The sequence below is a fragment of the Mirounga angustirostris genome, unplaced genomic scaffold (assembly GCF_029215605.1).
Source record: "Mirounga angustirostris isolate CCGP_5_RB_7025 unplaced genomic scaffold, mMirAng1.0.hap1 SCAF_7, whole genome shotgun sequence".
Taxonomy (NCBI): Eukaryota; Metazoa; Chordata; class Mammalia; order Carnivora; family Phocidae; genus Mirounga; species Mirounga angustirostris.
In genome coordinates this window covers 89375582-89391220 of record NW_026991715.1, presented here as the reverse complement: position 1 = coordinate 89391220, position 15639 = coordinate 89375582, and the positions used below count along the sequence as shown (strand labels likewise).

The 15639-nt window shown below is 55.5% G+C and overlaps 2 protein-coding genes across 24 annotated transcripts in view; both read right to left on the bottom strand.

Annotated features, from left to right (window-relative positions):
* Positions 1-15: 15 nt before the first annotated feature.
* Positions 16-5849, bottom strand: DDX41 (DEAD-box helicase 41). Of its 2 annotated transcripts, none has more exons than XM_045900203.3 (17): positions 5254-5849; positions 5061-5171; positions 4647-4806; positions 4499-4573; positions 4310-4370; positions 4047-4156; positions 3595-3667; positions 3315-3468; positions 3103-3239; positions 2118-2280; positions 1805-1936; positions 1455-1526; positions 1223-1319; positions 936-1085; positions 771-842; positions 545-655; positions 16-359 (listed from the first exon to the last, which is right to left on the bottom strand). In XM_045900203.3, the coding sequence occupies exons 1-17, from the start codon at positions 5278-5280 to the stop codon at positions 223-225; spliced, it is 1842 nt and encodes a 613-aa protein (XP_045756159.1). In that variant the 5' UTR covers positions 5281-5849; the 3' UTR covers positions 16-222. The 2 variants fall into 2 exon arrangements, with proteins under 2 accessions (XP_045756159.1, XP_045756151.1); XM_045900195.3 differs by having other exon boundaries at positions 4047-4183; positions 5254-5841.
* A 2353-nt stretch (positions 5850-8202) lies between these two features.
* Positions 8203-15639, bottom strand: part of FAM193B (family with sequence similarity 193 member B) — a 31770-nt gene continuing 24333 nt past the window's right edge. For all 22 annotated transcript variants that reach the window (XM_045900150.3, XM_045900142.3, XM_045900132.3 and 19 more), the window contains 4 exons: positions 11473-12493; positions 11248-11323; positions 10332-10429; positions 8203-8586 (listed from right to left, as the gene is read on the bottom strand). In XM_045900150.3, the coding sequence (XP_045756106.1) occupies positions 10333-10429; positions 11248-11323; positions 11473-12493 (1194 nt within the window). In that variant the 3' untranslated portion in view covers positions 8203-8586; position 10332. The remainder of the gene's footprint in view (positions 8587-10331; positions 10430-11247; positions 11324-11472; positions 12494-15639) is intronic.

Genomic DNA, 15639 nt, shown 5'->3' with positions numbered 1-15639 from the left:
AGGGCTGGGCTGAGACCAGGGAAGCTTGTGCTTTAATGACAGCTGGGGTAAAGGGGAACAAAAATAGTAATTCTGGGGGACACAGGGAGCAGGCAGCCAGGCCCAGCCTGGCCCAGCCCAGGCCAGCTGGGCCAAAGATGCTGGCTTTTTGTCCAGGGGGCTGGTGTGTGTAGGAGGTGGCTGGAGACTGAGGTCTCTTGGAGACAAGGGATGACAGAAGGCTCAGAAGTCCATGGAACTGTGGGCCAGGTAGTCCTTGCGCCCGATGTTGCTAACCTGCTTGGTCTGCATAGCCTCGAGTTTGGGGCAGTCAGTGATTCGATGGCCCAAGCCCCCACAGAATGCACAGCCACGCTCTCCTGGGGGCATGGGGGTGAGAGTCAGCAGGACTGCAGGACCAGGCTCCACACCCCAGACCCTGGCTTCCCATTAGAGCCCTCCCTCAAGTCCTCTGATGTGCGGCAAATACTTGTTTTGTGGTGCCCTCGACATGTTCCCCTGCCCCCCGCCCGCACCGCCCCGGGGTCTCCTGGCCAGCGGTCACCTCCAATGTCCAGCATGGACTCATCCCCACAGTGCAGCACTTGTAGCACAGGGGGCACCTTCTGCTTAGCCTCCAGCAGCAGGGCTTTCAGGTCCATCAGCACCGACTCGTCTGTGGGGGTAGGAGGGAACCATGAGGCCCAACCCTAGGCCCTGCGGCCAGGACCTGGGTAGCCACAGGCAGAGGACCCAGGGCACAGCTGGGGTGGCCCTGGTGGCAGCCTTACCACAGGCCTTGTTGATGAAAGTGGTGGCGATGCCTGTGTTTCCTGAGCGCCCGGTACGGCCGATACGGTGCACTGCAGAGAGGGAACAGAACCTCTGGCCTACTGCCCAGGGGCTGGGGCCCAGCCCGCACCCCTGACACCTTGCCCCCCACCCAAGCTCCCCACCGTAGTTCTCGATCTCCTCAGGCATGTCATAATTTATGACATGCTGGATGGCAGGGAAGTCCAGGCCCTTGGAGGCTACGTCTGTGGCCACCAGGACATCCTTCTTGCCCTCCCGGAATGCCTCGATGGCCTTGGTCCGTTCCTCCTGGTCTGGGGAGGGTTAGGCAGGAGCTGTTAGAGTGACAGGAGTCTGGGGAGTAGTGGCGGGCCTACTAGGCAGGGAGAGGGATTAGGTGAGGGCAGCAATGGCAGCAAAATCCATGCCTATGTGTGCACTACCCCCTGACCTTTGCCCCCATGGATGGCCACCGCCTCGACCCCCTTGAGCAGCAGGTACTCGTGGATGGCATCCACATCTGCCTTCTTCTCCGCAAAGATGAGCACCTGTCCAGGAAAGCCAACTTCAGTCATGGGGGCTGACCCCAACCGGGCATGCCCGACCTTCTCCAGCATGCTGCCCCCACTGCCCCCTCCCCTTCATTCCAGGGGTCCTCAGCCAGCCTGGTGGGCTGCACTTACGGGTGGGGGTGTTTTCTGTAGGCACTCAAGCAGGTATACCATCTTGGCCTCCTCCTTGACATATTCCACCTCCTGCCATCACAGGGGCCAGGTCAGGTGGGCCTGCAAATGGGCTCACCAGCCCTGGCCCTGCCACAGAGCCTGGGCCCCCAATCCTGGCTGGGAGGAAACCAGAAGCCTCTTGCCATAAAGCACTGGCTGCCCTAAGAATGTTTCCTACTAAGGGCTGGGGATTTGAATGAAACCCCCAGTGCTCACAAGGTGGCCCCTCAACCCTACTCCAAGAGCTTCAACGCGGCCAGATCCAACCCCCACAAGTGAGACCCTGCTCATGAGGAGTGCCTGCCCACCTGGATGACATCCAGGCTGGCGGCCCCAGCGCGGCCCACGTTGATCGTGACCGGCTTTACCAGGGCACTCTTGGCAAAGTTCTGAATCTTCTTAGGCATGGTGGCACTGAAGAGTAGGGTCTGCCGCTGGCCCTGAGGAAGAGTAGGGCTAGGACTGAGGGCATGTGAGGCCTGGGAAGGCCGAGTAGCTGGGATGTAGCCCCCTGAAGCAGGGGCAGTGGGTGGGCAGTGCCAGGCCTCAGGGCCTGCCACAGTTGAATGGGGTGTGGTGGGGAGGGTGGCAGGAATGCCCTAGCCAGGCAGGGACGGGCACCTTGAAGTAGGAGAAGATGGTGCGGATGTCGCCCTCGAAACCCATGTCAATCATGCGGTCAGCCTCGTCCAGAGCCAGGTAGCGGCAGATGTCTAGGCTGACCATCTTCTTCTGCAGCAAATCCATGAGGCGCCCAGGGGTGGCCACCATCATGTGCACACCGCTGGGGATCAAGAGGACCCTGAGGTCAGGGCTACCCACCCATCCCTGCACCTAAGGGCTGGCATTCTGCTCATTCTGCCCTCTGGCCTCTTTCCTGTCTCTCCTCATCTGTCCCTTCATCACGTCCACCACCCTGCCCTACTTGTAAAACATGTCTCTTCTAGAAGGGGCTGCAACCTTCTTGACTACTGCTCTGCTCCAGAGCTCCTCCCCAGCCATGAATCAACCCTGCATACCCTTCCCTCTCTAGAAGGAGGGTGATCCTGAATCTCCACATAGGCCTCAGTATGTGCTCCCGCAGCTCCCTTTGTAGGCGTTGATGGGCTCACTTCCCTGGAATGCTAACTTAATCTTTTCTGTATCTGAATCTTCCCTGAGACCGGGAATGCCTTGGAAAGAAGGGCTTGAGTGTGGCCTGTCCGTGACTCCAGAGCCTGGTCCAGGGCAATTAGCATTGTCTGCTGGAGACTACACCGTGTGGAAAGGCCATGGATCTGGCCCTGCCCTAGTGTCTCAGCCTCCATGCTGGACCACACTGAATGACCCTGACCTTCCTGGACATCCTGGGTCCCCCACCTCTGTCTCTTCTACCCAGAATGCCCTGACCCCTGACCTCCCAGATACCCCCATTCCATCTGTTGTGCTCCCACAGTACCTTACCACATCCCTCTGTCCCACCCCAACTGATCTCCCCATGAGACAAGGAACTCCTTGAGGACAAGGAAGCTTCTGGAAGGGTCTGCAAGGGTAGCTAAAGCAAAGGACCCTTTAGCTTGTTGAGGGGCTCTGGGGAGGCCCACAGGGTGGGGGTGCTTATGCTCACTGTCGGATGGTTTCCATCTGCTCTTTAACAGACATGCCCCCGATGCAGAGAGCGCAGCGCAGGAGTGGGGAGCTGTCCTCCTGCAGCAGGCGGCAGTAATACTCCAGGATGCCATGGGTCTGCCGGGCGAGCTCCCGCTGTAGGAACAGGGCAGAGGTTGGTACCAGAAGGCAGTCCTGTCTCCGCTCTGTCTCCAGCCTGGTCTGTCTTACCGAGGGGCAGATGATGAGTCCATAGGGCCCTTCACGCTTGGAGAAAGGTAATCTTTTTTCTTGTTCCAGGCAGAACATGATGACAGGCAATGTGAACACCAGTGTCTTGCCTGAACCCGTGAAGGCGATACCTATCATGTCACGGCCAGATAGACTGTGGGGAGAGGAGAGGCCTGAGGATCAGGTTCAGCAGGATGTAGGGAATGAGTCTCCAGATGGACACCTAGTGACTGCTCCTCCCCATCACCACCCTCTTCAGGGCCCCCAGGTCCACACTCACATGGTGGGGATGCCCTGGATCTGAATGGGTGTTGGGTGGTGGATGCCTTTCTTCTTTAGGCCTCTCAGGATGGCTACGGAAAACAATCTCAGTATCATCCTTGTGTCTCACAGATACTTTATCAGGCCTCCCAAAGCTGTAAAATTGGCACTACTCCCACTCCCTTCAAGTTACAAATGAGGCCCAGAGAAAAAGAGAAAAAGAAAGACTTGTCTAAGATCTCTAGGATAACTGGAGGGAGGATTTACACCCAGGTCCACTTAAGGCCAAGATCACTTGCCCACTGAAGCTCCCTAATGGCAGAAAACAGTGAACAGGTACAGCTGGGGCAACTGAAATTCAAACCTAAGTCCCTCCATCTCCACTGGCTAGACCCATCGCTGCAGATGCTGAGCTCAGCGGGGGCTGGGACACAACCTCACAGTTGTTTGACTACCAAAGTTCCCAGGTACCTGCAGGAAATTTCATTTCCTTGAAGCTCTTGATGGGTGGTGGGATGCCATCTCCTTCCACCAGGATGTGGTACTTCTTCCGGACGCGTTCATGCCGCTCTTCAGACATGCTCAGGACATAACGGGGGGGTGTCCAACTGTGAGTGCGTGGTGGGGGTCAAGAGAGGCCCCGGGCACAACTGGCTGTGGGGTGCACCTGCCAGTCTCAGCCTACTACCATCCCAAGTAAAAGTGACTGCCTTCCCACAGACTGAAAAACATACCTGGTTTTGATCGGATCATCATATGTGATTCCCTTGGCCATTTCCTTCACTGACATCAAGGCTGAGGAAACAGACGAGGCTCAGGGCTGGCTCTTGCTTCCCAGAGGCCAGGCCCATGAGATATAACATGCCTGGGGTTTGGGGAGGAGGCTCGGTCCACCTCCCCCTCTGCCCTGGCTACAACCATACCTCGGCCCTCAGCCACACTCTCCAGGATCTTTTCCTCTTCTTTCAGCTGCTTCTCCTTGGCAGACTCCTTGCGGGCTGAGGAAAGTAGCAGATGTCAGACACCAAAGCACTGTACCAAGCTGAGCCTCCCCGCTGCTTTCCAGCCCACCTTCAGCCTTCTCTTTGAGGTGCTGGTGCTGATCCAGGAGGCTGACGTTGGACTGAGGGCCCAGCGGGATATCGTCCTCATCTCCCCGGGGCTCGCTGCCGCTGTCCTGCTGCTCCTCCTCCGCAGCTCCTTTGCGCCTTCGTTGCAGTAGCTTCTGGAGCTGAGGTTCCACCAGCGCCCCTCAGAGCCAAGCCCAAAACAGAGCGGAGCATTGGGCCCAGGGGGCCTGCGTCAAGATCTTGGCTTTTGGTAAAGGGATCTGTACCCTGCGACCTCAGATCAGGTTGCCCGTCCCTCGTTCGCCAGACGGCCACTGTCCCGAGTACTGGCAGCTCGCTCCACTGGCGGCCACCTCTCCCCAACCCCGCCCCCCGATCCCACGCCCTCATTCCTCTTCCGAACCGGGGCCCTCACCAGTAGTTGCCGGCGCTGTCGCAAAGGCACGTAAGGCACGTAGTCTTCGTCATCCTCATCCTCCGTCTCGGAGCGGCTTCCTGTGGCAGTCGCCTCGTCGGTGCGAGCCCGCTACAAATACAAAGAAGTCAGGCCCAGGCCCCCCGCTTTCACTGCCGCTCGCCACAAGCGCGGACCCCTGTCTCGCTCCTACCTTCCGCTCGGGTTCCGAGTCCTCCATCCTTTGCTGCACGCATGCGCGCTACGGTAAAACCCCGCCTCAACTTTTGAGTGAAATCCAATCAGATGTGAAGAAGCGGAACGTGGGCGCCTAGCAACGACCTCTGAATGCCGGATCGCGCAGAGGGACAAACTTTCTTCTGAGACCCTGTCAGGCAGCGCGGCGTCAAAGTCCCTTGGGCGGCTGCGCATTTGTTGCCAGGGGCGAGGGCAAAGCGTCAGACAATGCATTATGGGACGCTGGAGGATTTGGAGCATGCGCTAAAGGCTCAAACGAAGTCTGGTGGAAGAAGGTCCCTGAAGTGGAGACCGGGGATCCGGAAGAGGCCGGCTGGCCAGCTGCCCAGCCTCGCCCAGAGTATGACGTCATCAGGCACGTTCCGGGACAGGGCCAGCTGGGATCCCGCTCGGGCCTCCATCCCGGGCACGGGCGCGGGGACGGGGTGTGGCTTGCGGAAAAATGAATCAACTTACACTGCAGCTCTGACTGGCGTCCTCATCTATGTGAGACAACACGTATGTTCAGAGTGGTGAGGGATAAATAAAATGCTGGTGACAAGTGTTTTTTCGCCGAGGGTCTGTACATACATATGGAGCGATTATTATTGTAAATGCTATAATAGAGCTTAGAGTAACTCACTGGGGAACCAGAGAAGACTTCAAGGAGACCTGAATCTGAGCTTCCACAGGTGTAGAGTCTCAGAACAGGGAGTGGAGGAAAGAGAAGTTTTCTGATTGAGGGTGCTGTAGGAGTGAAGGCCTGGCCATGTGCAAGTAGATTCCTCAAAGAACAAACAAACCACGTGGCCGGCTCCTGTGGAGTGGGGGTGGCCAAAGCTAAAGCTGGATACGTAGGCTGGGTGGCCCAGAGCATGCAGGGCTGACTGTCAAAGTAACTTAAACTTCACTGAGTACTTTATTTGTATTTATTTTTAAAGATTTTATTTATTTTGAGAGAGAGCTCGAGCGGGGGCGAGGGGCAGAGGGAGAGGGGGAGAGAGAATCTCAAGCAAACTCCACGCTGAGCAAGGAGTCTGACATGGGGCTGGATCCCACTATGCTGAGATCATGAACTGAGCCAAAATCTAGAGTCAGAGGACTGAGCCACCCAGGTGCCCTGCACAGGGGACTTTTAAAGAGGAGTGATGCGTCAGTACTATTTTTTCCTTCATTCATGTATTTATCATCAGCACACGCTGGGCATTGTGCACAGTGCTGAAGCAGATAAAAGATGAACAAGATACAAACCTGGCTTGTGAGTTTATGGATTAGTTGAGGAGACAAAAATATAATGGGTCTTGAGGTTAAGGAGAAATATTCTAAGACAGATAGTTGTCCTTTTGGAGGCATCACAAGGCAGGGCAAACAGATTCTCCTAGTAAAAGTGGCCTTTCAGCTGGAATGTGAAGGATAAGCAGGACACAATGAAGGAAAGGTAATCTGGGAAGAAGGAAATGTGAGCCAAAGTTGGGAGACCTGAGGGTGCCAGGCCTAGAGGGAGACTGAGGTCATCTGGTGTGGCTGGAGTGAAGTGCTGGGAGGCAGGGGCCAGGCATGGAAGGCTCTGAATGCCACCCACACGTCTTTCTCTGTAGGTAAAGCAGCTCCTTGATCAGACAGGCAATTTTTGAATGATGAAGCAGAATTTTAGGTAGCTATGCCAGTTCGACTCCAGGGCAGGAGCCTGGTGCAAGACTTGAAGGGAGAGAGGAACACAGATAATATGTATAGAGACAGGTTTCACAGGGGCATATGCAGACTTCCCTGGGAATTAGGAAAGGCCAGGGACCAGGAATTGTGAGCCTTGAGCCTGTGGCGATGCTTTTTAACTTCTTTAGAAGAGGAAGCTGGCACTGACTGCCCATGGTGGGGTTCATCCTGGGAGGAGGTGGAAAGGGGAGGGAATGGTTTCTTTTTTCTTTTTTTTTGAAGATTTTATTCATTTATTCATGAGAGAGACAGAGAGACAGAGGCAGAGACAGAGGGAGAAGCAGGCTCCCCAAGGAGCAGGGAGCCCGATGCGGGACTCGATCCCAGGATCCTGGGATCATGACCCGAGCCAAAGGCAGACGCTTAACCATCTGAGCCACCCAGGTGCCCAGGGGAATGGTTTCTGATCCTGCTTCCCAACACTCTGTAAAGGGCTCTTAGTGACTGTGTGGCCACAGCCTCCACTGCTCCCCACATAAGCTCAAGTTAAGTGTCAGTTTGAGAAAACGACAACAGGGACAAGGATTTGGAGCACAAGTGTGTGTGAGGCATTTTTTTTTTTTTAGCAAACCTGTAATATTAAAATCTGAATTTATGAACCAGATCTGCAGGGGGTGGGAGATAGGAATGAGGTAGTTTACTTTACTTTACAGAAGGGTTCATTATTTGCAACTCTGAAGTACTTAGGCTATGTGTGTCATTCCCACTGGAAAGTCAGATCCAATTTCTAGAAACTCCATTTACTCCACTTCCCTTGACAATGTCAATAACCCAGGCTAAAGGAGCAGTCTGTAAAGGCCTCAAGCCTTTCCCAGACCCCTTCTCATAGCAGCTGCACAGAGACCGAGTCTCACTCCTCCATCTCGCAGAGGGGGAAACAGGGCATGGGGAAGGGGCTGTTCCAGGTCACATACCAGAGTCCTGCCACTAGGAGAAAGTACACAGATGCTGCTGTTATACAGGCCTAGGCTCTAACTCTGCTCAGCCAGACTGAGTGCACTAAAGTCACTTTCCTGCCTTAGCTTTAATTTCCTCATCTGTAAAATGGGATAACAGCCCCATTTAGAACAGTTGTGGAATTAAGTGAAAACTGCCAAACTGCTGACACATAATATCTGCTCAGTGAGGCTAATGACCAAGGCAGATCCCATGCTTCTGAGTACATTCCTCACCTCACCCCCGCCCCAGACCAGCAAACCATCAACACACTGACTCTGTGTCCAAATGTTGCTTTATCTTTCTGCAGGAAAGATCTTCACAGTATCAAAAGTAAAGAATTGAAAAACAAGAACAAAAACAAAACCAAACACAAAGAGAGCAGTGTTGGGCCAGCAGTACCATCAGCCCCCGGCCCACAGGCCAGTCCAGCCCCCAGGCTCTGAGTGAGGAGGCTGGGTAGCACCAGGAAGCGGCTCTGCGGAGGTCCTGAGGGGCCCCAGCACGGCACAGCATCCGTTCAACTTTTGGTTGGTCCAGGATGGCGAGGAGCAGGGAGGATCGTGGGCAGGTGGGTAGGGATGTGGAGGAAGAAACTGTAGACCTTCAGCTGGCAGTTGGGGTCTCAGGACACCCTGAAGCAGCTCGACCCGGCAGGGGGCTGAGAAAACAGAGCATGGCCATACCGTGAGCGATCCTTTGCCTGAGCCTCCCTGCGCTGGCTCTGGGTTTCCATGGATCCCCGTGGGTAGGAACAGCTGCCTGCTATTTTTGCTCCCTGGGCTGAAAATACTGAATAGACTTCCTTGATTACCTTTAGCAGAGGATGCAGGTTAAGACCCTGCCAGGGGACAGCTCCCCTGGCACACATCTATCCCAGCCAGGGTGGTCTAAGAGCCCCGCCTCTGGCCTTTGCTGTCCTGCTGACCAGCAGGGGAGAGGCAGCGTACGCACTCGGGCTCCGGGTACGCAGCCCAGGCTAGGTCCCGAATCTGCGCCTGCACTGCTTTCTCACACACTCTCCGGGCTCCCAGTCCCACTCAGAGGAGGGTGGAAAAGGTCAATGGAGAGCCCTCAGAGTCGGGTGGGGCAGGGAGGAAACATCTTCTGCTTTGCAAAAGAGCTCAACCAAAGAGGGGATCCCCGAGAGAAGATGGCTGAATGAGGTTTCCTGGCTGAGAGGGGCACTGGGCTGGGGGAGGGGTGTGCCCCTTTTTCTCTAAGAAGAGGCAACAAATCAAAGTGCCTGGGGTCCCCATAACTCCTGGATCCTGTGGAAGTGGACAAAAGGGGCAGGAGGGCACCCTGGCCCTGGCAGAAGCTCCTGAGGGTGTGGACATTTCAGTTTGGCAAAAGATGAGGGAGCCTAGCCCCTTCAGAGAGAGGGGCTGAGGTGCGTCTAAAGATAGTCCTGACTCCAGGCAGCCCAAGGTGCCATAGGGAGCCCAGCCCCAAGGGTGGGGAATCCTAAAACCAAAAGAGGACAAGGAGACTCGGCTGAGGGTCCAGGAAGTCTGCTGCCCGACCCAGAGAGGAGCTGTCCTGGCACTGAGAAGAGAAGGAGGAGGAGGACAGGTGAGGACATCCTCCCGGGGTTCCCTGAGTTCAGCTCACCTGCCCCAGTTTCCTGTTGCTTTAAGGGCAGTTGTGTGGTTGCCAGCCAGAAAAGGCCTGATCCCAGGGACAGAGCACAGGGTTATGTTCTCAGTCCAGAACATCATCTGATACGTCAGTATTTCACACAAAAGGACTTGTGTAGGTGGTTGGGAGAGGAGCCCTGAGCCCAGCTGGGGGCCAGGTGTCTTCTTCAGGAGGCAGCTTAGCTATTAATTTCTTCATGGGGCTTCTCCTGTTTGGGGAGAGCACTTACCACCTCCTCCATGCCTAAATGACCTCACTGAGGCCTTGGTCTAGCTCATCTGCCCTCTCACTGGTCCTTTGGGGCTACCACATCTTACATGGCTTTAGCTGGGAAGCACCTGGGTAGCCTACCAGGCTGGGCAAGTGAGATTCAACCCTGAGGCTAATATTGTCAGGGGTGGGGGCAGTCCTCTGGGGATTAAGGCTGCCTAGGCACTTGAGAGGCAGCCAGTAAGGGAAGTAGAGGCCTGGTGGAGATAGCCCAGGGATGGAGATTCAGGAACATAGGCAGGAGGGCTCCCAGGAGGCTCTGGCCCAGGAGGGAGCGATGAAAGGACAGAGGCCTAGGGGTGAGTGGCCACAGGAGAAGAGATGGGGCCTGTGTCTGCAGAGCGCATAGCTGTCACTGTGGAGGTGCAGGGGCCCAGGGCTGGCAAGCCACTAGCCCAACTCCGTGCCCCAGAGCATGAAATGGTCTGGTGGGGACACAGAAGGTGACAGAACTTGGGGAAAGGGAGTACATGCAATGCTTGGGGGTCTCCATACCTCACTGAGCTGTGCTGGGAGTGGTTTTCTTGAGGCTGAAGTTGGTCCAGTTCACAGCAACTTTCTGGCGAGTTTGCTTTGCAGAATCCAAACAGAACCTATTAGGTTTGAGAGAGAGCAGAAAAGCATAATCAGAGGTACCCCTCTCCCTGCTGGACCCCACTTCTAGACCCATGTGTCTTGGTCACTAAAGGAACCAAGTCAGCTCTGTACAACTCCTGTGGCTCCAGGGTATTGGGGTCTAGCAGGTTATGAGAGCTTTGCTGGCTTTCTGGACAGGGTGCCCATGAGCCCAGGGAACAGCGTATGAAGAGAGTGACACTGCCTCGGGATACAGGGTGGCTCCTCACGCTGTATTTTACTCTGGCTACACTGGGCAGCCTTCTGCAACCCTAAGTACTGCGTGTTGTTTTCAGCCTGAAACCTCTGTGCCTACCAGCTCTGCTGTCACAAAGGCCCTGTTTGACCTGGCCTATTGGTTCTTACTTCTCAGATCTTAGCTTGGTTCCCACCTCTTCTGGGAGCGCTGCCCACCCCTACGTCTCAGCTGGGTCTGCAGCCCCATGCCCTTACTCCTCCAACAGCACTTATCACTGGACTGTGTGTTTATGGCTCTCTCTCTCCATCTAGACTATATCTCATTTGCCTCCAGCCCAGAGCTCAGCCCAGGCAGAGCAGAGGAAGTGCAAGTGAACATACAAAGGGAATAAAGCTGGAGAAAGCCCTGGTTCTTGGGGCCTGACATGCCTCCTTCTCCCTGTCCCTTACCTTCCCAGATGGCCTGTCCTGCTGAGCGGCTACCTGGGTTCCAGCAGATAGACTGGTGGGAGAGAGCCTGGAGAGGCTCTCCTTCTGAGGGTGTCAGGCTGAGGGTGAGCCTGAGTGAGGGTGGGCAAGAAGGCATCCCCACACCTACCTCTTGAAGTACTCCACCTCCCGGTCAGTCTCATCCATCTCCACCCCATCCATGTCCTTGGGCAGGAACACATCGTCTAGGAAGACACAGCCAGGAGGGCTCAGTGCCCACGGCCAGGCCTCTGGGGTCATGCTCTTGGGGCAACACTGCCCACACCGAGGACTACCCTCCACCCTGTGGCCTGGCGGGGTGGGGGGCTAACCACTCAGTTCCTGGTGCACTCACCCAGGGAGGCGGCCGTCTTCTCCTGCTTGTTGCGGCTCCGGCGGCTGCGGCCCTTGCCCTGCGGCAAGCTCTGTGGCCTCGCTGGGCCTGGGGGCTGCATGGACTCCTGCTCCAGAGGCCGTGCTTTGGCCTCACCTGGCCAGTTTCGCCAGGAGCTGCCCTTCTCGTCGGCTTTGGGGCTGCCAGCCCAGCCTGGTCCTGGCTGGCTCCCCCGGCTCCCCTCTCCAGCCTCGGCACAGCTGCCCACTTTGGGAGGCTCCGGGGCCTTGCCTGGCTGCTTGGAGCTGGGGGTCTGGCCCTTGGCACTGGGAGCCTCGAGGCTGGCTGGGGACCGGGGGGCTGGGCTCACCTCGTTCTTCTTGGCCTGACTGCCCTGTCTCTTGCCCTTCCGCGGCTTCCCACTTGAGGCCATAGGCTCGGGCAGCTCCTGCTTGCAACTGGGAACCTCCTTTGGGCTTGGCTCCTCAGGGCTAGGGTTGCCTGGCTTGGGTGTCTTGACCCAGATCACCCGGGAAAGGTTGGGCACGGCGTTGAGTCTCCTCACTAGCCCATTCTCAGGGATGATACCGGGAGGGGGCCCCCTCACCTCTGTCCATGGTGGGTGAGAGCCTCTCATTTCTGTCCACGGTGGGGCTGGCTCACCTGGAACTCGTAGCATGTGGTTCTGAGAGGACCCCAAAGTCAAAGGGGACAGGTCAAGGTTAATGTCAGGCCGTTGCTCTGAGGAGCCATTGAGGTTTGAGGGGGATAGGCTCTGGGACTCTGGCTCAGCAGCCCCCTCCTTAGAGAATCCATTGCTGTCCATGTTGAGCTCACACACACTGAAGCTGGCACGGATAGAGTCCTTGACAGTGTTCTTGATCTCTTGCAGACGGCTGCTCAGGAAGCTGTTGACCCGATCCAGCTCCCGGTCAGGCCACTCCAAGAGCCTCTCCCTGGCAGGCCTAGGCTCCCGGCTTCCAGAAACACTACGATTCACCTGCTTTAGAGCTTCTGCTGCCAAGTGGGCCTTCTCCTTTTCCTGTCAATATAAGCAGCAGTTTCAGCTAGGGCCTGGCACCTGCCAGGTACAATGTGATACCTGACACATCAGCCTGGGGCCCAGCTTTGCAGCTAACTGGCTAGAGGCAGGACCTTGGCCATCCAGGCCTGCTCACCCACCCTGCAGGAGTGAGGATGAAATGCAATCGGATGCGTGTTCTGGGGATGGAGACAGACCCACAGAGAATAGGTTTTTATAGCTTGTTCACTCAGAGCCCCAGTGTGAGTCCTAGGGCCTAAGACCCACTGGGACTCAAAGGGATAGGAATGCAGCTAATTGCACCTTGCCTTCCAGGCCTGAACTTAAGCAATTCATTCATTGGCTGAGTCTCAGTGGACTCATCTGCAAAAGGCAGACAAAAATTCTGGGGTGAAGACCAAAGTGGGGATGCAAAGCGAGGGAGACGGCTGCTACAGGGGCATTCCCTCCAATTCTGCTGGTAGTAGGGGAAAAAAGCTGTGACATCATAGGAGGTCTTTCAAGAAGTGAGACGGGGCTGTGAGACCACCGCGGTAGGTCAGACTACTCTGGGTGGCAGGAATTGTGTACGGGTGCTATGGAACAGGGAGAAATTCCGTATAAAAGCCACTCACCACTCAGCTGCCTCAAGTAATCAAGGCCATGCCTAAAGCGTGCCCAATGGATAGCTATGTGGGGCCCCACAGCAAGATGTAAAAGCAGCCCCTCTGCCCAGGTGAGAACTGGGGGGCTAGACTCTGTCAGTCAGTGTTAACACACCCGGTTCTGGAGAATGAAAGTGAAGTCTGTGGGCTCCGAGTCACTCCATCCCTCTGCCCAACCTCCACACACCTGCAGACCAAGGAGGCCTTTAGAGGGAGACGAGAGACAGATGTCAAAAGCCCACGGGAAGGAGATGGTGGTGCTGGGCCAGGGGTTGGATGACTTCCACCATTTCACGTATTTCTAGCTGATTTGGGAATGGAGGGGGAGAAACAGGAAAAGGAAACTGGGGAGAGAAAAAGAGGGCATGCCACCACCTTAGAGTCAACTTAAAGAGGGTGACCCTGTGCCCCAGTAGGGCTCTGCGATGGACTAGGACCACCACTGTGGGACCTTGGACAAATCACTTACTCTCTCTGAACCTTACCGTCCCCCTTGGTGTATTTGGGAGAAAAACTGCCTACATATACCTCCCGGTGTTGCCTGGACACCTGAGAGGGCACGTGTCCCTTTCCCCAGGTGCTGACGAGGCTCTGACTTGGCACTGTGGTGCTCAAGTGGGGAAGCAGCTCGATCTGGAGCAGGGTTTCCAGCCTTGTGCCATGGAGGTCAAGGCCATGGGGATAAAAGAAGGACTGGAAGGCCCTTCACATCACTCCTCCCCTGTACCAGCACAGCTTTTTTCTGTTAGGAATGGAGATTCCATGCAGGACTTCAATTGCAAAAAAAGAGTTCTGCTGCTAAACAAAGAAGTCTGAAAACAATGAGTTAGAGGGAGTAACATGGAACCACGTGTGATTTGGTAGTGAGAGGAGAGCACAGAACACAGGCTTTCTGTTATGTGCCACGAGCCTGACCCTTTCCACACATTGTCTCTTTTAATCCTCACAATTGCCCTTGTTGCGCCATTATCCTCAATTTGCAGATGAGGACACCTGACTTTGGCACAAATAGGGAACTGGCCCAAGGTTACACGGCTAGAAAGTGGCAGAGTTGGGACAGCACACCCAGGTGTGATCTGCAGTTCCTAGTTCTTTCAGTCCTGTTCGACGATCACTTCTTGACCAGTTTCTATAAGGCACTGGGCTGGGCTCTGGGGGATTCAGCTGTGCATGAGAAGTCTGCTTGCGGACTTGAGTCTGCTGGGGGAGACGGACATGCAAACAAGCTGTTTAATTCTGAGTGATAGTGACAAGAACTACAGGGAAGAAAGCACAAGATGCTCTGGGAACTCAGACTGGGCCATCAGAGGTGCTTCCCAGAGGCGGCAGTAGCTCACTGGGCACTGGAGGGTGACTGGGATCATCCCGGAGAGTGAGACTAGCACTTTTTAGGCAAAAGGAAGAGCAAGTGACTGGGGAATGCGCACATATAATCTTTACAGGATGCAAACATTCACAGGGGGAGCTGGAGCCCAGGTTTCTTTTAGGAGTGGTGGGGAGTGGTAGGCGGGAAGGCCAGGGAGGAGAGACGGAGAGATGAAGCGGGCAAGGTAAGCAGAGGCTGAAGAGCCCTGCAGGCCAGGTTCAAGTCTGGGCTTGACGCTGAGGGCAATGTTTGGCCATTGACGGCTTTTTCAGTAGCAGTAGTAGGGTGGAGAGAAGCGGGTAGTTTGAGCTGTTTGGGAGGTCTCATGGCCAGGACTCGGGGACAGGTGGGGAGATGGGATGAGCCACAAGAACAATACTGACAACCCCTAGCGCGGCCACCGCTTCCCTGACCAAGCGCACTCTGTTGAGCCTTTCTGTGCATCACTTTGTTTCATTCCCGCAACCATCTGAGTTAGGTTCTACTGTTATTCTCATGTTGTGGATGAAGAAACTGAGGCTTAGAGCTGAAGTGATTTGCCCAAGGTCATCCAGCAAGTGTGGCAGAGCCAGGTTTCAAAGTGAGGTCCGATTCCAAGGCTCGCTGCTCCCGATCACCACGACGCATTCCTCCCAGGATGGCACCCTGGGTTCTGGTTCAGGCAACTGGGTGGATGGTGGTGCCATTAACTAGACAGACAATGGAGAAGGAAGAGCAGGCCTCCTTGGAGAAAGAGAACAAGCTCAGTTTTGGATGTGCTCAGTCTGAGTACCAGTGGGGCATTTGTGAGGTGCCCCGTAGCAGCAGGAGTTGTCAAGGTGAAGTGCAGGGAGGAAACCGGTAGACCTAGTGAACCAGGAACACTATCTAGACAGCTTCTCTTTGTCAGGGGGGTGGCCTTGAGGTTCCGGGAGGGTCAGAGGAAAGGAAGAGGAGTCCACGAAGGAGAGAGAAGTCAGAGAAGGTGAGAAATCTAGAGAACACGGCATTCCCATTGTTCTTCCCCTCCCCCACCTGGCTGAGGACAGGGGAGCCAAAGAGAACATGTTTGAAAAGGAAAACCAATACAACATGTGAGATATTGCCTACTGGACAGAGGTGAGACAGGAGGGTATGATTTAGCAACAAAGATGTCA

Coding starts and splice junctions, on each gene's coding strand:
- DDX41 (XM_045900195.3), bottom strand. CDS start 5,280: ATGGAGGACTCGGAACCCGAGCGGAAG. Junction 1,320..1,454: donor TACAGAAAACACCCCCACCC/GTAAGTGCAGCC, acceptor TTTCCTGGACAG/GTGCTCATCTTTGCGGAGAA. Junction 656..770: donor TTTCATCAACAAGGCCTGTG/GTAAGGCTGCCA, acceptor CTACCCCCACAG/ACGAGTCGGTGCTGATGGAC.